We start from the raw sequence: 27566 nt of genomic DNA on the forward strand, positions 1-27566 counted from the left end.
CATTGTATTCGGAGTTAAGAAATTTCACCAGTACGTTTTCGGTTCTGCATTTCACGATTTACACGGACCACAAGCCACTGATTAGTTTGTTTGGTCCATCAAAGGCTACCTCAGAGGTCTTACCGCCTTGGATCATACGCTGGTCACTTTCACTCTCGGCTTATGATTACGATATTACGTACAGACCTGGCTCCACAATTTCAAATGCAGACGCCATGAGTCGCCTACCACTTCCGGACACAGTGTTTGACCCCCCTGTACCTGGCAGCGTGATATCTCTGATGGACTTTTTGAATGACAACCCAATTGATGCCAACCAGATACGGACCTGGATTTTATAGGCTTTTATAGGATTTTATAGGATACAAGATGTCTCATAACTCATCATCTGTCGGCATTAGTTGGTGGAAGTTGAAGATCCCACGGTGTATTTTGCGAAGTGTTGGCGAGTTATCGCCGTCCCCCAGAACAAATTATTAATTCCTGCCACCTTGTCAAATGTCAGGGCTGGTCACTAGTTGGTGAAACACTTGGGACTAAAAACATTCTCTGATCGATGTATGAAGTGGGAATAATTATTATATTACCACTGAAGTAGCCTGGTGTTGGCTTAGCGGTTAGGGTGCCAGCTTGGGATCCTAGGATCCTGGGTTCGAATCCCGGGCGATCGCTGAATTAATGCCAGGCGGGGGTTGACTCAACCTGTCATCCTTCCGAGGTCGGCAAATTGAGTACCAGCTCACTGGTAATACCCTGTGTGTCGCAAGAGGTGACTAACAGGGCTGGTGGCAGGAAGGCCATCCCGCCATAAAACATTGCTTCAAAAAAAGGGGACCATTGTGCCCGAAAAAGGCCAACCCCCGCTCTGCAGGGAAAAATGGCCTCCAAAGGTGTTGTTTTTTTTTTACCACTGAAGTAGTCATAGCAGATGCACCCAACAGGCCTAAGTTTGGAGACTTTCATTTTTGTCTATCAGTAAAAAATATCAAAAACAGTGGAAATAAAGTACAACTAAAAGTAAAGTATACAAAACTTGTTCCCACTGTTTTGAGTTTCAAACAACTACTTGTACTATTAATTATAAATTTTTATTTTTTTCCATGACTTCAACAGAATGATGCCAAAGAGTGAAGTTCGTAGGGAAGGGCTTAGATGAAACATTGCTGGTATAAGACAGAAATGTTGATTCAGGATGTTTGGTCAGTAACACTACAAAAATATCATATACAGACTTGGCATTTAATATGGAATATTTTTTTTTCTTGACTTGGGTTTACTTTCTTTCCTCAGTATATCAATCTGGTGAGTTTCTTTTACACTTTGGTGATTTATTTGTTAAAAGAACCATGTCACTGATTGTCTGCCACAGCAAGAAGTCAACAACAGGATTATATCACAGGTGGCGTGGCAAAATGTACGGACAGGTACATTTGACGATTGACTTCACAATTGGGTATATAAGGGTTGTTGCGTTCTGTATTAGTGGAAAACAACTGCTGCACGTCTACAAAAGTTATTGCCGCTTCCTCTGGAGATGGTCCGTCAACTCGACAATGCTGTTTGTCATGGAGTGGTGGCTTTACGAAATTACGGCATGAAACAGCGTGCTATTGCTCGGCAGTATGGCATCACTCAAGGTCAGGTGTCAAAGATCCTGAAACGAAATGCTCAGAGGGGTGTCCCTACTCCAATACCGAGGCCAGGACGTCCCCGCAGAACCACAAGGAGGGATGATCGCCAGCTGCACCGGTTAGTCCGCAATGGCCATACTAAGACAACTAATCGGCTTAGGGCTGAGTGGCAGCAACTGACAAATGTGCCTGTATCCAGAAGGCTAGTCAAGCAACGACTGGTTCAAGCAGGCTATCGTGCCAGGTATCCCCTGAGAAAGCCATGCCTGACCAGACAACACTGCCAGCGCCGATTGCAGTGGGCCAGAGAGCACCGTCAATGGCAGCCAGGACACTGGAATCACGTGATCTTCAGTGACGAGTCTAGATTTCTGGTCTAGCGTCAAGATGGCCGCATCCGAGTGCGCAGCCAAGTGCATGAAGCCTACAACAAAGATTGTATAGTGCCAAGAGTCCAAACTGGAGGTGGTGGGGTGACCGTTTGGGCTGCTTTTCATGCAGGGGGCAAAACTGACCTGGTTGTTCTGAATGGAAACCTGAACCAGTTCAAGTACAGGGCCATTCTGGAAGAAACATTGCTACCATTTTCTTGTACAGCCTTTCGAGGAAACTTTGTCTTCCAAGATGACAATGCACGGCCTCATCGTGCTCGCATGATCCAACACTTTCTTGCTGACCGTGGTGCAGAGTATATGGAGTGGCCTGCCATGTCCCCGGATATTAATCCGATAGAAAACTTGTGGCAAGAATTAACGCGTCAAATCGACAACTTGGACCAGCAGCCGCCCTCTGTGCATGAATTGCAGCAGGCTATTGTCACTGCATGGCAAGCGATTCCTGTCCAAACCTTGGAAAATCTCGTGAACAGCATGCCTCAACATGTACATGCTCTCCTGAATGCTGGTGGAGGTTACACGAAGTACTGAACTGTAATTTTACTGTCCGTAATCCCAGTCGTAATTTAACTTTTGTTTTTGTTCAAAAAAATTTTGGCTAATGTGCAAAATAAAGACATACTTCTGGAAAACGTACAGAAGTTTAACACAGTACTGTCCACGAATTGAGTTTGATATCAGTTTACATCACTTTCAAGGATCAATTTATTTGTTTTGAAATGTCAAATGTGGTTTTTGTTTCTTTTAAAGGTCACATTAACAAAATCTAGAATAATTTCAACATAATTCCAATGAACTTTTGGTTCTAAGACATCTTGAAAAGTAAGTTCACACCCACAAAAAAAATGTTCCATATTAAATGCCAAGTCTGTATATATATATAATGCAGGTTTCAATAATGACACAAAGAAATACGTCATGTTGATTTCCACACGTGTTTTCAAGCATTCCACATTTTGGTTGAACCTGTTGTGATTTCAAGCTATAGAAACACCAAGTACAAGGGTGGCCCATAATATTAACAAATATTCACAATTGGAAAGTTTGGAGCAATAGTGGATATTCTTTGGAGGTTTATCGTGAAGATGTTGAATGTCAAGAAGTCTCTCAACAAGGGGAGTTGTATCATTCTACAGAAACCGATGTGCCCACATCTCAGCTGTGCATCCGCAAACGTTAAGAAATCGTTTTAAAACATGGAAAAATCCTGGGCAAAATGACCTGTCTCTGTTTATATGTGGGCTTTAGGTGTTGTGTCTGTGTAGTTGTTTTTTCATCGGGTTCTCTTGATACAAGATGTTATGTACAGCGTGAATAATCACCACTTGTCAGGTTTACTTGTAGAACGTTATCATTTTGGACCACCCTGTGTTCACAATATCAGATGACTTCCTGGTACCAATGTGGAGAAGTATTCCTTAAGAGCTTTTCATTTGGCCTTTACCCAACAGCACTAACCACTCTGACATCTCGGCAGCCACATTTGGAATGATAAACCCTCAAGTAGGCCCCCTTTGGAGGATACGATCTCATAACTCATCATGCCGGCCCGAGCCTTTGGGCTTCGCAAATCTGCCAATTAAGAGTGGAAACGCAGATTCAGAATCGATAATGACAAAGGCAAATGGCTGGTCGGCATAAAACAAGGTAGCTGAGCGCATCTCTTTTCTTGAGTAGAGATCTGAAGGGTGAGGGTCCCCTTCTGGCCCAAACTCGAATGCTGCTCCATGAGAGACTCTGCTCACATGGAGACCTTTCGCCGAGGCAATGCCAGAGAGGTCGGATCTGGCCTTGTCTGTCGCACGTGACAAGCCGAGTTTTGTAATGGTGTCCTGAAATGGAAAAAAACGAGCAATGCAAAATTAGAGGACAAAAACAGTTGTTTATTGCAACTCATATTTGATCTACAGCAAGTCCTGCAATTACATATTTAACTTGGTAACAAAAATAAAACAACAGCCGAGCCAGTGGAAATGAGAGCGAGGGTGGGAGAGGTCAAATAATTTTAGACGTGCTCCCATACAATTTAAAGTTGATTATTTGTATTAAAACCAACCATATACACTCATGTCACTGAGAAAATATATAATACGGTTTATATTGAGCAATTTTGAGACAAGTGGAGATCTGTTAATTGGCAGAAATCTCACGTCGGTAACATACCTGAAGGTCCAAAAGGTCCTCTATAGAGACCCGAGGGAGTGATACTGCGACTGCCTTCAACGCCATTGCAGAACGCCACGTCTGAAGTTGCTCTACCGTAAGGATCTCCTCGATCTTGTGGAGACCTTCTATTTGTCGTGGTAGCAGTATCACAACGCTTGCCAACTCTTTGGCCAATGGCATCTCAACCACTTGCAGCTTCTTTTCCTCGTCATCATAGAGCTTGTAGAAGCCTGGAAGAGGGAGGTTAGATCAGAGGTTGAAATAGATGAACACCATATTTGAGACACTTTTGAATGTATAAGGTCATTCAACCCCTTTTTAATTTTTCCTTCACGTTTGAAACTTTTATGTGAACTTACACATGTATTAAATAGAGCAATTGGAGATTGCACACCCTCGCCAGGACTTGTTTTGTGTAGCAAATAAATGGAAGCATGTACGAAATGTAAGGTTGTTGGTCAAATGGTCTGAAGGGTGTTATAGGTCTTACGGATGTTTGGGTTCTGGAGGATCTTCGGGAGTCATAAGGGTGTTGAGGTTCTGAAGGGCCTTCGGGTTTTAATGTAATTCATCCACATACTCACGTTCTGTACACAAATAAATGGACCCAAGTGCAATAGCCTCTCCTCTGGCGAGGGTAAATATATCGAAGAATAAAAGTAAAAATGGATGTCGTGTGTGGGATTTGACTCTTGGGGCAGCCTGCTTGACATATCATTTGAACACACATCTCACGGTGAATTAGAGTTTGTAATCACATGCAGTGTTAATTTGTCCATTGTGTACATCCTCCAATCTTTGATGCGAGAGCCCGACCTGGCCGCACTGTACTTCCGGACAGTCAAATCGTGCTCTCGTCCACGCGTTCTACCTTTACATTATCACGTTCACTTTCTTTCAGTCATCGCTAGACATAACGAGGATTATCCTCAGCTTAGAACAACGTATGCAAGTGTTGAAGAAGCTTGACTGACCAAGTATGTGAAAAAGAGGAAGACTCTGTACGAAGATCTGAACCTTGTCAATCAAATATATGCCTCTAAGGCAGTTATTGAGGTGAAAAGTTGAAACTGGTCTTCAGGATTCTGCCCTAAGGGCAAAGATGCATTGAAAAACTAAAAGCCCCTTTTTAAAATAGAGCCACTTGTTTTTATATTCATTTACAAATACTTTCATGCACAACATGTTTATACATCAAGCGAATTTTATACTCATTTATGAAGGCTTTGGGTGTATACATAAAATTACTGCCATGTGGGGACACTTGCTTTGGATACGGGGATGTTTTTAAATACGGTCGACTGGAATACATCTGCAGGCTCTTCCATAATTTTTCATTAAATAAACCTTTGCCATCCCTTTCCCTATCCTACACTCTTCCCTGAAGCTCTGGGAAAGATGACTTGGTTGCAGCCTTAACCCCATACATCCAGCACACACAAGGGATACCTCTGCCTTTTCTTCCCTCAACCATACCCAGCATGGTTGATGTCTCCAGATGGTTTCATTTTCTGCACCCACGGTGTGTCCAAAGATTGACGGTTTCTGTTTTAGCATCAGCACTTCTAATGTACATGGTGGTCTAATTTCTTCAAGCACTGATTTGTTTGTTCTTCTTGCAATCCATGGAATTTTTTAATATTCATCTCCAACTCCACCATTTCAAAACTGTCAATCTTCTTCCTTTCTTCACTGTCCATGGCTCACATCCATACATTGCCACTGGGAATACCAGAGCATTCACCAGCCTCCTTCCTCTTGGTTCGTTTTGTTACATCTTGGTCTTTCCAGACATTGCTGCTCTTTGTACCAAAAATTAACCGTCTAATAATTTCTTAACTCACTTCAATTTTAGAACACAGGTCTAATATCTCTTTGTCTTTCCTAACTTGTCGTTGGAAGTCGGCATTTAGCCTTTTAATGTCCGCTCTTGATGTGCCTTTGGTTTTCATGTCTCTTTTTCTATCTGCAATATTTGTTGCCTCTCCTGGCAACCATTTAGTTTTTCTTTTCTGTTTGATTTTGGGATGTTGTTTTTTGGCATCTTTACCTCCACCACTGAAGGTGAACACAGGTTATGTTTTCCCCCTTGTCTGTGAGCAGGATATGTCAAAAAGTTATGGACGGATTTAAAGAAACTTGGTGGACGGTTGGGTGTGTGACGATGGCAAATTGATTAGATGTTGGTGAATTTCCAGATCTGGATCCGGATACTGTTTGTGATCTGTTCCACACAATTGAGAGATCGGGCCAAAAACGAGATACATATCACGATATCTCAAAAAGTTGTGGATGAGTTGGGTAGGTCACAAGAACAAGCCAATTAGATTTTGGTCCAGGTCCGGATGCAGATGCAGCCTTTCAGTGGGGGCACAAAACATACTGTTCAGCCTGGTGGAGGTATGCGCTCTACTGAGTTTATGCTCTACTCTACTTTTATAAATTTTTGCCACAATTAGTCTGCCATTCTTTCACCAAAGTCCAGCTCTGCAAAACGCTTTTTTATTTCATATTGTTTGGATATGTTTTCAAGGTCAGATCCGGTTGGAGCTTTTGATTTTTTTTTTTCACAGTTCTAAGTTTGACTCGTAGTTTTGGCACAAAAAGTTCATGATCTGTCCCACAGTCTGTGCCTGGCAGAGTGTTGGCAGATTGCTCAGCACTTCTCCATCTTCTATTAGAATGTAGGCTATCTGATTTCTATGTTGCCCATCAGGTGGTGTCCATGTGTACAGTCTATGCTTGGGTTGTTTGAACCATGTGTTTGCAATTATGAGCTCATTCTCCACACCCAACTCCAGCATTCGCTCCCCTCACTCATTTTGGATACCAAGTCCATGCTTTCCTGCAATCACTGGTACTCCTGCTTCTCCAATGTTCACATTCAGTCTCATAATAATTAAAACATCTCCTTTAGGTACCTGTTCTACCAGTTCCTGCAACTTTGTATAAAACTCCTCCACATTTTCTTAATCTGTTATGGAAGTTGAAGCACATATCAGAATCAGGGTGGTGTTTATTGGATGTCCTTTCAACCTCACTGATATTAACCAATTATTGACTGGTTTGTAGCCCAGGACTGACTTTGCCGTCTTATTGGAAAATCACTACTACTCCATTTCTTTTGCAGGTTTCGTGATCAGAAAAAGAACACTTTGTAATGGTCAGATTGAAACTGCCCTAAATCAGTCCATCCAAGTTCACATATCTCCAAATTTCAGTTCTTGCCCTCTCTATATCTCTCTTTGCAACATCTAACTTTCCCTCATTCATTGACCTTGCATTCCCTGTCCCAATTTTGTGAATGTTTGATAAGCGCAGAATTCGACTTTCAGGTTTGGCGACCTCAGTGACTGGATTTCGGATTTGATCCAGTGCCGTCATAACGGGCAGTCCTCTTCATCAAAACGCTTCCCTCTTCCCTAGTAGCCAGTGGGTGCTTTCAAACCTGAGGGCTCATCCTCTGGCACCAAAGCTTTGTCTCTTGAATTTCTGATCACTATTGTGTTCTTGGCAATGTACGGAAGTGATATACCATTTCGTTTTTCCGGGCAGTGTTTGTATTAGACGGGTGATTCTAGCCATTGTTCTCCTTAAGAGAATCCTCTGCTGAGCATCAACACCATGCAGCCATTACTGGCAATGTACGCAAGATTCCTACATCGCCATCCACCACCTGCTCCCATGAATTCACACAACCCTGATCGGGAGGTTAAAATAGGGTAGTACACCTTGTCCAAGGGTGGCCCACGGCTTAACAAATGCGAAGGCCACCTCCTTTGCTGCCTTTACCCTGTTAAACTCTGAGCCTTTGGTGGCCAAACCTGAACCGCAAGGCAGCGGCGGATTTGGATTCAGAGTTTCCTTCTCAGACTATCAGGAAAATAATAGCTCTCATATAAATAAATAAAATATTAAGGTGGGGATAATGTGGGGGACTTTGCCGTAGGGTGCTGCCTTGACTTTTTTTCTGTGATCAGTTGTTTCAGAATTCTATAATGCATTATCTTGACATCGTGACACAGTGCCAATGACGGTGCAGGTAATTGTAATTTTTGTTGAGCTCATTTATTCAAATAAAGTGGCACGGAACATAAACTATTAAATGTGCTCTGTGGGAAAATATTTTAAACCTTGGGAGAGATGATGAAAAGCTCACTGTACCTCAAAGAACCTTAGCGGCAGGAAGGGATCTCCAACTGCTCAGGTGTTTAAGTGTTTGCGTGTCACGAGAAATGGACAGCCGAGGCAGCATGCTCAGGGCTCAGACAATTAATCTCCCATATTACCCGAGCCCAAGACTCAAAAATAGTCATGATGGGAAAAAAAAATCCAACAAACATTTCGCAGGAAAAAAAAACATCCCCACTCTTCCACGAGCCTCCATCTTGTATAGAAAAAAAGAGAAAAGTTGAAATTGCAATGTTTCATTATAAATGCTTCATGTTTCCTTAATATGATGGATGACTTTCAAATTATCATGTTACGTCACAAAATTCCTATTGTGCATGTTGAACAGTGAGATTTTCCCACTTGAAATGCGCATGTGTAATTTGCTGGGGCAGGGCTATATTACCTGTGCGGTGCATAAAATGAACGGGACGGGTGAGTGTGCGTGCCACCAGGAAGCCCCGTGGGTCCGACATGTTGGGATGAAAGCCTTCATGCCAGTGCCCTGCAGGACAAACACGTCCACACCGAGCACATACAATCCGGTATTAGGAATGCTACGTCGACACCGCAATGTGGTGCCAAGCCAAGAGGTGTAGCCTCTTGAACGGTGCCAAACAGCCAGACTCTCTTTTTGCACCCAGCATAGGTGGTCTTGTATGTGTCTATGTAGCCCGTTTGCATGTACAAGTCATTCTTTGATGCCCAGGAAAAGGCATTTGATTTGCCTGCTCTTTTGGTTTTGACCTTGGAGCTAATAATGGTGTGGGGGGAACACTTTAATGCAGCAATGAGGAGAGGGAGAGGAGAAATGCTGGAAGATGTTGAAATTTTTGTGTTTGCCTTTTCATTCTTGGGTTCTTCAGAAAAGTTACACCTGCGAGCTTTCCTCTGTCCAAAACGCTGGCAACTAATCTATCTCAAGATTACTCCAAACATGTTAGGAAAATGGCCTCGGGGAAAGGTAATTTCATCAGACATGTTAGCTATCTCGCAGTGACCTAGTGTGTGTGTGTGTTTAGATTAGCTGCCCCATCAATTCCCCCAATTTGAAATGCTTCCAGAGAGAACCAGAGATCGCACAACCTTATCCTTCAATCCCTCTGTGTTCCACTAATGAATGTGCGATCTTTTCTTCGAAATACCCCCCCCCCCACCCCCTCCCCCTCCTTTTTAAACTTCGGTTTTTAATTGTGTTTCAACAGTCATTGCACTTGATGCTCTGTGCTGGATGCCACATGTCTGGTGGTGCATTTTGGCCAATTGCATTTGAACTTCGAGGTGTCCAATCCAAATTGTCCAAAGAATTGGTTTCAAATTTGTGAAATTTGTGAAAATCCAAATTGGTGGAATTTGTCCAAAGAGGCAAATCCAATGACCACTGATTCTGTGGTGCAGTCATTAATTACTCAACCACCTGTACGAGTCACTCGGCCAATGGTGCCCTTGCTTGATGCCCAGCATTTCAAAAGGACAGAGCATGGACAAGCAGCAATAGGTTGGCAACCAGTGTGTGTGTGTGTGTGTGTGTGTGTGTGTGTGTGTGTGTGTTTGTGTGATGGGGGGGGAGGGGGTCAGGGGAAATATTACACAAGCAGTCATGAACCAGAGATGGCAGTCCACTACTCACTTCCCCTTAACTAGAAACATTCTACGTATTTTCTGATTCATGGTACGAGTTGTATTTTCTCATGTGTTACTACATAAGGATGAGGGTGAAATCACTAATGATCAGATTTGGTATATTTGAGTTTTTGAAAGTCGTGTAAAGTTCACTTTCGGAATTGTTCAACACTGTACCTTTGAAGTAGCATGCGCTGGCCAGTAGTAGCCCTTCCTTTAGGTCTGCTGCCTTGCCAACTATATTGACCCGTCCCTCTGTGTGATCGCTAACCCATTTTGAAAGACCTTCTTCAACGTTCTTCCACTTCCCTGCTCCGCTTGTTTCAGCGTTTGTCCCGTACATCTCTCTACTCCGGTGGACAAAGTCCTCGCGCAACGTCGTTCCACTCGGGCCCAGGATGAGAGTGCCCATCTGAGAGAGATGAAGGCAAGGCATGGCGCATTCAAATAATGCAACGTTAAGAAATTAATAAGATAAGATTCAGATAAAGAATTTTATTGACAATAGCAAAAAAAAAAAGCCAGAACATGTGAGTTCATAGAACACAATACCCCACGCAGCGTTACTTCAATTTTGATAAGATACTTTTTACGATCGCTAAAAAAATCCTAATGTTTAGTGCTTTTGAAGTAGGCAAGGGTAGAAGTAGGGTGGTCCCTAATACCCCCCCCCCCCCCCCATTGAACATTTATTTAAATGAAAGTACTGCAAAACTGGAGGTTCTTGGAAGTATTATGAAGGCAATTTGTGTTCTACAATCTTCAGGTATATAATTAAATTTAAACAAAAATAAAGATTGTAAAAGTCGTATAAATAAATTACTTCTGGGTTTTACCACCATTTTACCCAGTGCCTATTACATCACCCAATCTAACGCATTATATTAGTTATTCATGCCTGTTGTTTGTGTCCTTTATGACGTCCTTGAAAACAAACTTTCCTGTTTGGAATGATTTACAATTTTGTTTGACTGCCAGGTCGGTGGACAAAGTACAAAATATTATCTCGCTCCTCTCTGTATGCGATCGGGATGAATTTCGAGCCAATGTCCGGTAAAATGGCAAACTTGTCTTCCGATTCATATTCCGATTCGTGTTCAGAATATAACATTTGATGTAAAAAAAAAAACAACTGGTTTTCAATCAAACTGACGATCACAAACTGATGAGACGGAAAGGTGGGCGGAAGGATATGAACCAATTGCTTAACCCCGCTTTTCGCTTCGCGTGTGCAGGGTAATAACTAAGAAAACGATGGGAAAAAAAGGCAAAATGACTGAGTTTTTAAACTAGTATTAATATCTGGAGTTGATAGAGCTAAAAAGTATCTAAGATGACCTTAAGTGTGTGATTTCTTTTTGTGACATTCTTGAAATCTTTGAGAGCAGTGGACAAAGCCGAGTGTAGTGCATCTTCAGACAACTTTTGTGCATGGAGCAAAGTCCGTAACTCCTCAGAAGTTCCAGATTCGGCGCCGAGAACTGCAGAGGCCACCGACACTGCAATGGCAAGTGGGGACAGGAGAATGTTTTCTCCCTGGGGGGTGAGGAAGGTGGAATGTAAGTTTTGAATACACAAAAGAGGTATTATAGATAGATAATACCCCCCCCCCCTCCCCTTCCCACGCCTCCTGCCCCCAAGCCCTCTCCCTCCCACACTTCTCCCTGCTCTCAAATGTTGTGGTTGTGTGCTTCCCCTTCTCTCCCCATCTTGTCTTCCGCTCCCTCTTTTTGTATATTTTGTTTGTCTGGTTGATTTGTTTGTGAAATAAATGTTAGCTCTTTCACGAGCCTCGATTAAGTATACAAAAAAAAAAAAAAAAAAAAAAATAAGCAGAGGATGAAAGGACATGAACAGCAAAAAAAACTGAAATGTAGAAGAGGTAAGATCAATGATGAGATCCGGTCATATAATATTGTAATATTGCAAAGAGCAAAGTAAACAGTAGGAAACCCAAGCTGCATTTTAAGGAATAAATTGTTGCGGAAACATATCAAAATGTACTTTACCATAAGCAATTAGTCTTTGGCATTGGTTGTACTACAATTAGTTTGGTAAAAAATAACGTGTGCAATAAACTGTACCCACTTTGTGTCGAATGGGAGGTCGAGTGGAAGACGAAAACCCAAATAAGCATTGAGCTGATGTTTGTCCTTTCAGATGCTCACCTGCTGTGCCGATGCCACAGCTCGATACACGTCGAGGCCAAACGAGAGGCCAAATTTTGCCAGTGGCACCGAGTCAGAGCCCTGGCCGAGGTCGCCTGCCGGGCCTCTTGCTGCCATAGCGCAGTGAGCAACAGCGAGCCAGAGCAACAAGGAAGGTGCCATGGCTGGGAATGAAGGAAATCAGGGAAAATCTCATCACCAGAGAGAAGGCAATGTCCATCGTAGCAGAAGGTGCGGAGAAATTAAATTGAGCAGTGGAAAGAGCGAAAGAAGAAGATGAAACACAAGACAGAGTACGAGGGAACTACTTTTACTGTGCCATACCACCAAGTGTGGTGCTCCTCGCTCATGATTGTAACAACTTTCTACCAACAAGTTCTCCCATTACCCCCCCCCCCCCCTCCCCCCCAAGATAAACAGATAATCAACAGGTGGATGACTGTTTTACATGGTTTGAGGCCCTCTGACAATTATATTATTGTGCTTTCCAATTGAGCTTTCACATACATCATGTTTTTATTTCGAAGGCAGCCTGTGGCTCCTTGGCTGCATCATTTTCTGGGTGTGGCTGAGCCGCTGATGCAGTGCCCCCTGTTTCCAGCTAGCTTTGACTTATTTTTTTCCGACGGCAGAAGGATGAGAGGCTGAGTCAACCCACCTGGTGTTATTTATAGGCATGACAGGGGCTCAAACTCACGACCCGAAGACCTTAAGCCAGCTACCTTACCCGTTAAGGCCAATACCATGCTTAAAGTGCCTTCAGAAAGTATTCACACCTCTTGACTTTTTCACATTTTGTTGTGTTAAAGCCTGAATTTAAAATGGTATGAATTGAGATTTTTTTGGTCATCGATGTACACATAATAAAAGGGTTGGCGTCAGGAAGGGCATCCGGCCATAAAAACATTGCCTCAAAAAGAGAACCATGACAATTAGAACTACATATGGGCAGGGTACAGCCTCAAGTGGAGATCAGTTTCTGAGGTTTGGGACATGGAATGTAGGGACAATGACAGGGAGATCAGGAGAAGTGGTGGAAGTATTGGTCAGAAGAAGAGTGGACATATGTTGTGTGCAAGAGACGAGATGGAAGGGAAGTGGTGTGAGAATGGTGAAGGGTAGGCAGGGACAGAAATACAAGTTTGTGTGGCAAGGGTGCCTGGAGGGCGTGAATGGTGTTGGTGTCCTGTTTTCTGAGGAGTTTGTAGACAGTGTGGTGAGTGTGACTAGAGTGAGTGATAGGTTGATGATGGTGAAAATAATGATTGGAAAGCTCTTGGTGAACGTCATCTCGGGATATGCTCCGCAGGTTGGTCGGAGCGATGAAGACGACAAGTTTTGGTGTGCGATAGAGAAGCTGATGGAAAACGTGAAAGATGAGGAAGTTGTTGTGGTAGGAGGAGACCTAAATGGACATGTGGGAAGGAGTATGGATGGTTTTGAGGGAGTTCATGGGGGTTATGGATATGGTGTGAGAAATGGAGAAGGAGAAAGGATTTTGGAGTTTGCTGATGGAGCTGATTTGTTGATTTGTAATACTCAGTTCCAGAAAGAAGATAATAAGCTTGTTACATACACGTCAGGTGGGTCGACGACAACCGTTGACTACCTGCTGGTGCGTAGGCGAGATCGGGGGCACCTCCCGGACACAAAGGTGATCCCGGGGGAGGAGGCTGTTTCACAACACCACTTGGTTGTCTGCGACATAAGGGTGAAAGGTGCGAGGAGAGCTAGGCGCGTGAAGTACCAACCGAGAATGAAGGTGTGGAGGTTGACAGAGGTGACGGTGAGGGAGGCATTAAAAGAGAGGCTGAGTATGGTGGGATGATGAAGTTGGAAAGAAGATTGACGAGAAGAGGTAGAAGCTCAAGGAGTGGCAGAATGCGAAGGGTACGGGGGCAGAAAAAGCAGAGCATGAAAGTTATAAGGCAGCCAGGAAGGCTGCAAAGAAAGAGGTAGCAAAGGTGCAGGAGGCATGTAGGAAAATGTTCGGAGAATGCTTGGATTTGGAAGAGGGTCAGAGAGCGGTATTCAGGATTGCAAAGCAGATAGCGAAAGAGAGGTGTGATGTGATGGGGGTGAGTTGCTTGAAGGATGAAGTGGGACAAATCGTTGTGGACCGAGATGGAATTAAAAGAAGATGGAAGAGATATATGGAAATACTGTTGAATGCAGAGAATGAATGGGATGGCAACATAGAGAGTAACCCAGTTTTAGGACCGGCAGAGAAGATAACCGAGAAGGAAGTTGAGGAAGCGATAAAAGCAATAAATAAAAAAAACATATAACCACCTTTAGAGGCCATTTTTCCCCGCAAAGCGGGGGTTGGACTTTTTCGGGAACCGTGGTTGTTGTTGTTTTTCGGTCCCCTATTTGAAGCAATGTTTTACGGCCGGATGCCCTTCCTGACGCCAACCCTTTTTGCCGCCTTTAACGACAAACAGGGAATTACCAGTGAACTGGTACTCAATTAGCCGACCTCGGAAGGATGACATGCTGAGTCAACCCCTCTGGCGTTAATTCAGCGATCGACCGGGATTCGAACCCAGGATCCTTGGATCCTAAGCCGGCACCCTAGCCGCTAGCCCAACACCAGGGATAAAAGCAATGAAGAGTAGAAAAGTGGGAGGGCCGACGGGAGTTGTGGGAGATATGTTGAAGGCAGCGGGAAATTGGGGTGTGAAGAGAATGACAGAGATCTGTAATCTGGTGGTGAAAGAAGGCCGCATTCCAGTGGATTGGGAACTGAGTACCCTCGTCCCTCTATAAAAGGGGAAAGGTGACCCTCTGGACTGTGGCTCGTATCGAGCGACAAAGTTATTGGAGCATGGAATGAAGGTATTGGAAAGGGTGTTGGAGAGGAGGATAAGGAAGAAAGTGAAGATCGACGAAATGCAGTTTGGATTTATGCCAGGAAGAGGAACGACAGACGCGCTTTTCATTGTGAGGCAGTTGCAGGAGAAGTACATGGAGAAGAGGAAGAAGTTGTTTCTTGGGTTTGTTGATCTGGAGAAAGCATTCGATAGGGTTCCACGTGAAGTAGTGACATGGGCATTGAGGAAGTTAGGAGTGGAGGAATGGTTGATCAGAGTAGTGATGGCAATGTACGAAAGAGCGCGCACAGCTGTAAGGACGAAGGACGGGAACAGTGGTGAGTTTGAGGTGAAGGTGGGAGTGCATCAGGGGTCGGTACTAAGTCCACTACTATTTGTAGCTGTGATGGAGGTACTGGCTCAGAACGTAACGGAGGGTTTACCGTGGGAGTTGTTGAATGCAGATGATCTGGTGTTGATTGCAGAAAGTTTGGATGGACTGAAGGAGAATATGAACAAGTGGAAGGAATGTATGGAGACAAAAGGTCTGAAGGTGAATATCGGAAAAACGAAGGTGATGGCAAGTGGTAAAGCATGTGGTGAGGTGGAAAGAACTGGGAAGTGGCCGTGTGCTGTGTGCTGTGTGCTGTGTGCAGGAAGGGTGTCGGAGTGAACTCCATTCAATGTACAATGTGTGTTGAGTGGGTTCATCAAAAATGTAGTGGTTTGAGAGGGTCATTAACCAGAGTGGCAGCTACATTCAAATGTAAGGTGTGCACAGAGGGAGCTGCAGATGGAGGAAATGTTGAGTTGGATCTTGGAGACGGCATGAAGCTGGAAGGTGTGAAAACATTTTGTTACCTAGGAGACATGCTGAATGGAGAAGGTGGATCAGACTCGGCAACGGTTGCTCGAGTGAGATGTGCATGGAAGAAGTTTCGGGAACTGAGTGGCGTGCTGACGAGGAGGGGAGTGTCGTTGAAGCTGAAGTGAAAGGTGTATGCTGCATGTTTGAGAAGTGTTATGATTTATGGGAGCGAGACATGGGTAATGAACGTAGAGCAGCAACGAAGGCTGGAAAGGGTGGAAATGCGAATGGTTCGGTGGATGTGTGGAGTATCGTTGAGAGAGAGGAAGACAAATGATGAATTGCGAAAGATGATGGGAATAGAGCCTGTGATTGATGCTGTGAAGAGGAACAGGTTGAGATTGTTTGGTCATGTGTTGAGGAAGGATGAAAGTGACTGGTTGAGAAGAGTGATGGAAATGAATGTAGAAGGAAGTGGAGGACGGGGAAGATCGAGAAAGACTTGGCTAAAGATGGTTGAAGAAGAAATGCGAGCAAGGGGGTTAACAAGGGGAGTTGCAGAAAATAGGGCAAAATGGAGAAGATTGTCATGGGGACCACAAGGCTAACCCCCGCTCTTTCAGGGAAAATGGCCTTAAAATGCCTGTTGTTGTTTGTTGATGTGCACATAATAACCCATAATGTCGAAGTCGATTTTTTTTTTTTTAGTCTTAAAAAATAATTAAAAATGAAAATCTGAAATGTCTTGAGTCAATAAGTATTCAACCCCTTTCCTTTGACACTCCAAATTGAGTTCATGTGTATCCAATTTCCATTGATCATCCTTGAGATGTCTCTACAAGGTGAATCACTTAAAAAATTATCGTAGCTGAATCCGGATCTTCACAAAATCTAATCATTTCGTCTTTGTCACATACGCTACATCTCAGCCAAATTTCGTCCGAATCCATCCACAACTTTTTGAGATATTTTGTTCACAGACAAACGGACAGACAAGCAGACAGGGGTGAAAACATAACCTCCATCCACCTTTGGTATTCACACCTCTTGACAGGTGGCGGAGGTGTGCACTCTGCCGAGTGTATTTGCAATATGTCATGCTAACATGGCAAAAGATACTTCTGTATTTCATTTTCTAAAGTTGTAAAAAAATTCAAAAGCATGTTTTCACTTTGTCATTATGGAGTATTTTGTGTCAATCGGTGACAAAAAAAATGTCAATTTAATCTATTTTCAATTCAGCCTGTAACACAAGAAAATGTGAAAAAAGCCAAAGGGTGTGAATACTTTCTTAAGGCACTATATGTATATACATCACATGTGAAAGAAAAGGTCGTACGCATTGCAGGAATTACTTACTTGAAAGACAATAGTAGACAATGAACGAATCAATGGACCAATGGTATACCATGTATGGAAATTGCAGCTGCAGTCCACTCTTTCTTTGAAAGGCAGTGATATATATATATATATATATATATATATATATATATATATATATATATATATATATATATATATATATATATATGCCTGGATTCATAAAACAATCAAGCTTGGCCATGTGTTGATAAGTGGAACCATATGATGTTGGCAAAGAAAAAGACAAAACCAACGGGTGATGCAACATGGTGTTGGTCTTGCAGCACTCTGTTAAGATGAAATCTAAGTTTATGCTTCCCTGAGAATTGTTCCAAAGTGAATCAAACAGGAGTCTCTCGCTACCTGGAGCTCATGGAAGAGCTTGTGCACTCATTACATGTTCGCAGGACAAGAGAAATCAGTCTATTTTACATTAATTAATTACAATGACGAGCATGGATAATCAACAACCACAAATGCTTTATGGGATTTGATACTGGGTTTTCCGCATGATAAGCCAGAGATTCAGTTGGAATGTTTGCTTGTGTAAGTTAACTTAACAAAAGAATCCTGAACATTTCTGTTTGATTTCATTTTTACCTCCGTCACAGTCTCTTTGTTTGTCTGTTTGTGAACATGATATCTCAAAAAGACAAATTTGACAATTTGGTGGACAGGTTGGGTGTGTCAAGGAAGAGTTGATTCAATTTTGGTGAAGATTCGAATGCGGATCAGAGAATTTTTTTTGTGATTCTTCACCATTGAGAGATCGCGCTAAAACCGACAAATAGCATGATATCTCAAACGGTTAGGGACGGATTTGGACAAAACTTGGTGTGGACATGTTGGGTGTGTGACTGTGTGACAAGGACAAATTGATTAGATTTTGGTAAAGATTCGAATACGGATCCAGATACGACAATTTTTATTTTTTATTTTTGGTATTCTTCACCATTGAGTGAACTAAAACTGATGTGTCTATATATATATATATATATATATATATATATATATATATATATATATATATATACATACAGTCACGTGAAAAAGTAAGCACACCCCATGTAAAGTTTTGACTTTTTCAACATATTTCAACATACAGCTATTTGATCTTCATTTCAACAATATTGATAGATAAAGGTGATATAACATAACAAATATCATGAAACATTTACATTTTGTAGTCCATTGTATAATTTAAATAAACATAAATGCAAATTTTGCATGTGGAAAAAGTAAGTACACCCATGGCTCTAATAGGTGGTATTGCCCCCATTGGCAGAAACACCCTCAAGTAGGCGTTTCTTATAACCGTCTACCAATCTCTGACATCGACTGGGAGAAATTTTTGCCCACTCCTCCATGCAGAATTCTTTCAGTTTTGCGATGTTTGAGGGGTTTCTTGCATGCACAGCTCGTTTCAAATCCCCCCACAATATCTCGATTGGATTTATATCCAGGCTTTGACTTGGCCATTCAAGAACCCTCCATTTCTTTCTTTTCAGCCATTCCTTGGTGGATTTACTGGTACTAGGGCATGCCCGTACTATATATAAGCTAGGACGTGCCCGTACGTGGGTGCCCGTTCCTTGCCAAAAAAAAAAAAAAAAAAAAATTTGTGTAGGGGTGTGTGTGTGTAAACATCCTAGGGCGTGCCCGTACGTGGGTGCAAAAAAACATGCGTGCAAACAACAACAACAAAAAAAAACTTTGAAACCACGTGGCAGTAACGACCACAGAACCCCCCCCCCCTCTATTTACATGAATGGTTTGGTCCATTCGCAACGACCACAGAACCCCCCCCCCTCTATTTACATGCAATGGTTTGGTCCATTCGCAACGCCAAAGCGAACGGCGAACGGCTAAATCGCCATAGTACTTGTAAGTACTTGTCCGATTAATATGAAACCTTGAAAAGGCACATCCTCGGGTCCCCAGCAATATACCTGGCAAGTTTAAAGTATATCGGACCCGTGGTTGTCGAGAAACAGCGGTCACAGACAAACAAACAAACGTACAAACGTACAAACAAACACACAGAGATTACTGGAATTATAGATAGATGTTTAGGGTCAATGTCATGTTGCAAGGTCTACGTTCGGTTAAGCTTCAACTTTCCGACAGATGGCCTCACATTATCCTCAAGCACCCTCTGGTACAATGAAGAATTCATAGTGGATTCTATGATGGTGAGCTGCCCAGGCCCTGATGCAGCAAAGCTGCCCCAAACCATAATATTTCCACCACCATGGTTTATAGTTGGTATCAGGTTCTTGTGGTCAAATGCTGTCTTTGATTTTCGCCAAACATGTCTTCTGGTACTGTGGCCAAATAGCTCTACCTTTGACTCATCTGTCCAGAGCACATTCCAGAAATGCTGGTTTTTGCCTTGGTGTTCATTGGCAAACTTTAGTCTTGCCCTGATGTTCTTTCTGGACAGCAAAGGTTTCCTCCTGGCACACCTCCCATGTAGACCAAATTTGTGCAGCCTCTTTCTAATGGTAGACTCGTGCACTTTGACATCAACAGTGAAAATAGCTACCTGTAGGTCCTGTAATGACATTCTGGGGTTCTTAGAGACTTCTTTCAGCATCTTGCGGTCTGCTCTTGTGTTGAACTTGCTGGGGTGGCCTGGCCTGAACAAGTTGGCAGTTGTTTGGAATCTTCTCCACTTGTAGATGATCTTCCGGACAGTCGAATGATTGATTTCAAATTGTTTGGAGATCTTTTTAAATCCCTTCCCAGACTCGTAGGCATCTATAACCTTCTTTCTGAAGGCCTCAGAGAGCTCTTTTGATCTCGGCATGGTGACGCCGCACACTTTAACAACAAAGAGCAAACCAAACTAAATGTCTGAGGTTTAAATAAGACAGGTTCCTCCAAGATCCTCTCCAACGATGTTCTAATCGTTTGCACCTGAGCTGGTGCACCTGATTCTAATTTTATGTATTTGAAGTCATGATAAATGTAGGGGTGTACTTACTTTTTCCACATGTGAAATTTGCATTTATGTTTATTTAAATTATACAATGGACTACAAAATGTAAATGTTTCATGATATTTGTTATATTATATCACCTTATATTATATCATGTTATATTATATCACCTTTTTCTATCAATATTGTTGAAATGAAGATCAATAGCTGTATGTTGAAATATGTTGAAGAAGTCAAAACTTTACATGGGGTGTACTTACTTTTTCACTTGACTGTATATATCTCGATATCTCAAGAAGTTATGGACGGATTTGGATGAAATTTGGTGTGGACTTGTTGGGTGTGTGACAAAGACAAATTGATTCGATTTTGGTGAAGATACGAATATGTATCTGCATACGACAATTTTAAAAAAACAATTTGTGATTCTTCACCATTGAGTGATAGGGCCAAAAACATTATATAGCATATTTTAAAAAGTTCTGGACGAGTTATGAGAAAACTTGGTGGATGAGTTGGTTAGATGACAAGAACAAACCGATTAGCATTTCTGCACGCAGGACCTGGGGGAGGTGCTGCATTTCGGAACATGGCATCCTCCGAAAGGCAGGAATTAAGCCGGACATCCAATCTGTATTGAGCTTGGGGACTTTATACATGCCAGGACATTTCGAAAAGAGAAGGCCGATGTGTGCCTGTGCCCTTGCCAAAAATTACCAACCGACAAATTATAACGGGTCGTGAAAGTTAATTACATCGAGATGGAGGTTTTAACTATAAATGGTAATAATTGGCATTCCAGAGTTTACAGTGACGTCACATCGATGCCACCGATGCTGCACTCAACCTACACACATGGGGTATATATGGGATGCGCATCAGAATAACAAAGGAAAATAAAGAAACGTTTAAAATCGATCCATTCAGATTGCCTTTCGTGATTTTCTTTTGAAAAGTACGATTTTAACATCCTCATCATCCTCCCTACTTCCACCAAACTCAATCCCCATTTTTGTCCCCCGTCGCACCGCGGAGCGAAAGAGGGACCATGGTTTTCTCCTCCGTCCGTGCGTGCATGCGTGCGTGTGTACATGCACTGCAATATCTTTATAAAAGTAAGCGGAGGACCGAATTCTAATTTGGTGTGTGGGTGCAACTAGGCATATGGAAGAACTCTATTGAAAATTAGGTCGCCACGTCAAAATCCAAGATGGCTGTCACCATATCTAAACCTTGTGAGCGCGATATCTTGAAAAGTAAATGTCTGAACCTTGTGAGCGGAATATCTTGAAAAATAAATGAACAACTAACTTCTAATCCGGTGTGTGGGTGTATCTAGGCATAAGGAAGAACGCTATTGAAAATTGGGTCGCCACGTCAAAATCCAAGATGGCCGCCACCATATATGTCTGAACCTTGTGAGCGGAATATCTTGAAAAATAAACCAACTACTAACTTCTAATCTGGTGTGTGGGTGTCTCCAACCCACTCGCAAATATTATCGACTCTTCCATGTTTTCTGCGTCTTCCACTTTGTCAACTCGCATCACTTCACCGACGGGGGACCTAGGCGTAATTTTTCTGGATTCTTCCCCTAACATCAACCAGTATCACATACACGAACCCCACACACACATTTCTTACCAGCACGATCAAGAAGCATCTATCAGCACACACAACTCCCACTCGAGCCTTATAAAGGAAGGTTCTCAGAAGTTTCCAGAATCAGCTCCAAGTTGCCCCTTCCAGCCAGGCTTGCGCAGACTCCGTCTGTTTCAAATTGCCAAGGAATGCTCCTCACCCCTACTCCGCACTAATGCCAGGCCCACACTGGCTGACCCTTCTCCTCTTCTTCTCTTCCCAGTCGCATTATTCATTCGCCCCGCCACCAAAGGTGGGTGTAGCTTAAGTATTCACTATTGTCTGTCTCAAAGGAATCTCAAAAAGTTATGGACGGATTTTTTTTTTTTGTATACAAGATTGAGGCTCGTGTAAGAGCTAACATTAATCACAAAAAAAAACGGACACACAAAACATACAACAAGAAGACGTCATGCGGAGCACGATACTTGCAAAATCCAAACCCCCCTCCCAAGAAAAAAAATTCCATTAATACAGCAAATTGTCCATTTCATCAAGATTAAAATTGACAATCTTGATCAAAGCTCGGGTCAATAGGAAGAAAAGTGACGATTTTTCAGATGAAAAATGATGATTTTGGAAGGGTGACCTTGAGTTTACCTTTGACCTTTTGACCACAAAAATAGTTGGTTTCCCTATTTAGTGACAATGTGCAAATGCTGTTCAATTTTCAAGTCAATCGGTTGAGAATTGACGGCTTTTTCTATGAAAATTGATGATTTTAAAAATTTGGACGGACCTTTTGACCTCAAAAATAGTATATTTCCCAATTTAGTGACTCGATATGCAAACGCTGTTCAATTTTCAAGTCAATCGGTTGAGAATTGACGGCTTTTTAGATGAAAATTGATGATTTAAAAATTTGACCTTGAGTTGACCTTTGACATTTTGACCTCAAAAATAGTAAGTTTCCCAATTTAGTGACTCGATATGCAAATGCTGTTCAATTTTCAAGTCAATCGGTTGAGAATTGACGGCTTTTTAGATGAAAATTGATGATTTTTAAAATTTGACCTTGAGTTGACCTTTGACCTTTTGACCTCAAAACTAGTATGTTTCCCAATTTAGTGACTCGATATGCAAATGCTGTTCAATTTTCAAGTCAATTGGATGAAAATTGAGGATTTTAAAAACTCGGCCTATGTTGACCTCAAAAATAGTTGGTGGTTGAATTCAGTGACCATATATGCCAGTCTTCAAATTTCAAATCAATCGGATGAAAATTGAGGATTTTAGAAATTTGGCCTATGTTGACCTTTTGGCCTGTTTACCTAAAATATAATACGTGGTTGAATTCAGTGACCAGATATGCCAGTCCTCTTCAAATTTCAAATCAATCGGATGAAAATTGAGGATTTTATAAATTTGGCCTATGTTGACCTCAAAAATACTTGGTGGTTGAATTCAGTGACCAGATATGCAAGTCTTCTTCAAATTTCAATTCAATCGGATGAAAATTGAGGATTTTAGAAATTTGGCCTATGTTGACATTTTGGCCTATGTTGACCTCAAAAATACTTGGTGGTTGAATTCAGTGACCAGATATGCAAGTCTTCTTCAAATTTCAATTCAAGCGGATGAAAATTGAGGATTTTAGAAATTTAGCAAAGTTTGTGACCTTTGGCCTATGTTGACCTCAAAAATACTTGGTGGTTGAATTCAGTGACCAGATATGCAAGTCTTCTTCAAATTTCAATTCAATCGGATGAAAATTGAGGATTTTAGAAATTTAGCAAAGTTTGTGACCTTTTGCCTATGTTGCCCTTTTGACCTATTGACCCCAACAACAATAGGCTTCTTGCTTTTAACCAACTCTACCATTTGGTGAAGTTTCCTGAAGATCGTTGAAAATTGTGACCTGTAGGCCGGTGACAAACAGACAGACAGACAAACAAGAAGACGTCATGCGGAGCAAGAGACTTGCAAAATACGCCCCCCCCCCCCCTCCTCCCCAAGGAAAAAAATTCTATTGATACAGCAAATTGTCCATTTCATCAAGATTAAAATTGGCAATCTTGATCAAAGCTCGGGTCAGTAGGAAGAAAAGTGACGATTTTTCAGATTAAAATGATGATTTTGGAAGGTTGACCTTGAGTTGATTTTGGAAGGTTGACCTTTGACCTTTTGACCTCAAACAATAGTTGGTTTCCATATTTTGTGACTCAATGTGCAAATGCTGTTCAATTTTCAAGTTAATCGGATGAAAATTGACGGTTTTTTTCAGATAAAAGTGATGATTTTGGGAGTTTGACCTTGAGTTGACCTTTGACGTTTTGGCCTAAAAATAGTACGTTTCCCAATTTAGTGACAATATGCAAATGCTGTTCAATTTTCAAGTCAATCGGTTGAGAATTGACTACTTTTTGGATGAAAATTGATTTTAAAAATTTGACCTTGAATTGACCTTTGACCTTTTCACCTCAAAAATAGTATGTTTCCCAATTTAGTGACTCAATATGCAAATGCTGTTCAATTTTCAAGTCAATCGGTTGAGAATTGACAGCTTTTTAGATGAAAATTGATTTTTAAAATTTGACCTTAAGTTGACCTTTGACCTTTTGACCTCAAAAATAGTATGTTTCTCAATTTAGTGACTCAATATACAAATGCTGTTCAATTTTCAAGTCAATCGGATTTAAAATGGCGATTTTAGGAATTTGACCACCAGATGACCTTTGCCCTTTGACCTCAAAATCAATAGGCTTCTCAATTGGGTCGACTTATACAGCTTGGTGAAGTTTCGTGACGATCGGTTTAGAATTGTGACCTGTAGGCCGGTGACAAACAGACAGACAGACAGACAACCACAAACGGAACCGACCAATATACTTGAAAAATCTTCGATTTTGCAAGTAATAAAGGGAGCGGGAGACAAGATGGGGAGAGAGAGGGAATCTCACAAGTACAACAGCAGATAACAGGGACATCGGGAGATCTGTGGGAGGGAGAGGGCTTGGGGAGAGGAGGCATGGGAAGGTGGGGTGGGGTGCGGGGGGGAAGATGGAGAGGTATAAAACACATGGACACTGCTTGGACTTCCAGGAAAGAAAGAAGTCGGGATTTCAAAAAAGTGGTTCTGGGGGTTCAGACTAAACTTGGTGGATGAGTCGGTTCGATGAAAAGAAGAAGCCGATTAGATTTTGGTTGAGGTCCGAATCCAGATCCGGCCTATCGGTGGGATACAAAACGTAAACTGTTCACCTGGCGGAGGTGTGCTCCCTACCGAGTGTAGTTGCAATATGTCATGCCAACGTGGCAAAAGGGGCGGATATGCAGCTCGTATGGATGCCATTAAATCCTCTCCTCCTTGTGGTCACAAGTAAGATTTTCATTCTACTTTATAGAAAGTAAAATAAAGAATTAAAAAAACACAAAACTGCTTTTGCAAAAAGCTGCTGCAGGGTTTATATTGACTTTGTTGTTGTTGTTACTGAAATAGTTACTTTCCAGTGCTGGCAGGGATGGCCCAGAGGTTCGCACACTCCCTTCTAAGCTGTCTAACCTGGGTTCGAATCCCGACCCAGCTATAAACTGTCATCCTGGTGTTACACAGGCAAGGTGTGTGCCATATCCCTCCAATGGATGTTAAACTGGGCATCCAGTCTGCCGGCATTAGTCGGTGCACGTTAAAGAACCCAGGTGTCCTAAGCAAATAGCAGGCGAGCTATCTCCGACACCCTGGAACAAATTACAAACGCCTACGCTGAATGGCTGCTGGGAAGGCAATGTCAACCCACCTGGGAAGGATGAACAGGTCGAGTCAACCCACCTGGGGCTCGAACTCAAGACCCTGAGATCTCAAATGAGCCACCTTAACCGTTAAGCCAACAACAGCCTTACTCACGTCATGATTTGGCCACACCTCTCAATGCACGACCTCACAGGTTTGGCAGGTGCACCTCTCAATGCACGACCTCACAGGTTTGGCAGGTGCACATTGACCAAGTCTTCATCTGGGATCTTGAGTCGGAGACCTTCATGGGCGTTTTCGGCTTCGGGCGGCAGGTTAGCCCTGTCGTTGGCACACTTACCTGTGCCGTCTCGTTTGAGTTACCTCCACCCAGAATTTGCTCCCTGTATGACGTGGAATAAAATGTCACACAAAGGTGCATTTCTGCGCGCAACACCTGCGGGAGGTGTTGCATTTCGGAACATGGCAGCCTCCCAAAGGCAGGAATTAAGCCGGCCATCCAGTCTGTATTTAGCTTGGGGACTTTATACATGCCAGGGCATTTCGAAAAGAGAAGGCCGATGTGTGCCTGTGGCCTTGCCAAAAATTACCAACCGACGAATTATAACGGGTCGTGCAAGTTAATTACATCGAGATGGAGGTTTTAGCTATTAATGGTAATAATTGGCATTCCAGAGTTTACAGTGACGTCACACCGATGCCACCGATGCTGCACTCAACCTACACACGTGGGGTATATATAGGATGCGCATCGGCATGACAAAGAAAATAAAGAAACGTTTAAAATCGATCCATTCAGATTGCGTTTCGTGATTTTCTTTTGAAAAGTTCGATTTGAACATCCTCATCATCCTCCCTACTCCCACCAAACTCAATCCCCATTTCTTTCTGGATTCTTCCCCAAACATCAACCAGTATCACATACGCACCGCACGAACCCCACACGCACACATTTCTTACCAGCACGATCAAGAAGCATCTATCAGCACACACAACTCCCAGTCGAGCCTTATAAAGGAAGGTTCTCAGAAGTTTCCAGAATGAGCTGCAAGTCGCCCCTCCCAGCCAGGCTTGCGCACTTGCGGAGACTCCGTCTGTTTCAAATTGCCAAGGAATGCTCCTCACCCCTACTCCGCCCTAACGCCGGGCCCACACTCGCTGACCCTTCTCCTCTTCCCAGTCGCATTATTCATTCGCCCCGCCACCAAGGTGGGCGGAGCTTAAGTATTCACTATTGTCTGTCAGTCTGGTTGTGAGGAGGATATCTCAAAAAGTTATGGACGGATTTTTTTTTTGTATACAAGATCGAGGCTCGTGTAAGAGCTAACATCAATGACAAAAAAAAACGGACACATAAAACATATAATAAAGGGAGTGAGAGATAATATGGGGGGGAGAGGGAAGCACACAAGTACAACAGCAGAGAACAGGGACATCGGGAGATCTGTGGGAGGGAGAGGGCTTGGGGGGAGGAGGTGTTGTGGGGGAGGGGGTGGGTGGGGGATTCAGACTAAACATGGTGGCTGAATTGGGTCGGTGACGAGAACAGACACATTGGATTTTGTTTCTGGTCCGAATCCAGATCCAGCCTATCCGTGGGGTACAAAACGTAAACTGTTAAGCTTGGCGGAGGTGTGCGCTCTACCGAGTGCCCTTGTGACACTTGCGTTGACTGCCTTGCATTGTGACTTGCCTTGTGACACTTGCGTTGACTGCCTTGCATTGTGACTTGCCTTGTGACACTTGCGTTGACTGCCTTGCATTGTGACTTGCCTTGTGACACTTGCGTTGACTGCCTTGCATTGTGACTTGCCTTGTGACACTTGCGTTGACTGCCTTGCATTGTGACTTGCCTTGTGACACTTGCGTTGACTGCCTTGCCTTGTGACACTTGCGTTGACTGCCTTGCCTTGTGACTTGCCTTGTGACACTTGCGTTGACTGCCTTGCATTGTGACTTGCCTTGTGACACTTGCGTTGACTGCCTTGCCTTGTGACTTGCCTTGTGACACTTGCGTTGACTGCCTTGCATTGTGACTTGCCTTGTGACACTTGCGTTGACTGCCTTGCCTTGTGACTTGCCTTGTGACACTTGCGTTGACTGCCTTGCCTTGTGACTTGCCTTGTGACACTTGCGTTGACTGCCTTGCCTTGTGAC

The 27566-nt window shown here is 42.8% G+C and overlaps 1 protein-coding gene across 3 annotated transcripts; it reads right to left on the minus strand.

Moving 5' to 3' along the window:
• Nucleotides 1-1072: 1072 nt before the first annotated feature.
• SERPINH1 (serpin family H member 1) lies at nt 1073-26510 on the minus strand. 3 transcript variants are annotated; one of them, XM_078784489.1, is made up of 7 exons: nt 26370-26510; nt 12154-12317; nt 11324-11521; nt 10163-10397; nt 8769-8867; nt 4190-4422; nt 1073-3858 (listed from the first exon to the last, which is right to left on the minus strand). In XM_078784489.1, exons 1-7 carry the CDS (start codon nt 26386-26388, stop codon nt 3556-3558), a joined length of 1251 nt encoding a protein of 416 aa, XP_078640615.1. In that variant the 5' UTR covers nt 26389-26510; the 3' UTR covers nt 1073-3555. The 3 variants fall into 3 exon arrangements, with proteins under 3 accessions (XP_078640615.1, XP_067985014.2, XP_067985013.2); XM_068128913.2 differs by lacking the exon at nt 26370-26510 and adding an exon at nt 21722-21837; XM_068128912.2 differs by lacking the exon at nt 26370-26510 and adding an exon at nt 17134-17194.
• Nucleotides 26511-27566: the final 1056 nt, after the last annotated feature.

This window comes from Myxine glutinosa, chromosome 9 (genome assembly GCF_964187855.1).
Source record: "Myxine glutinosa chromosome 9, kmMyxGlut1.1, whole genome shotgun sequence".
In the NCBI taxonomy this organism is placed as follows: Eukaryota; Metazoa; Chordata; class Myxini; order Myxiniformes; family Myxinidae; genus Myxine; species Myxine glutinosa.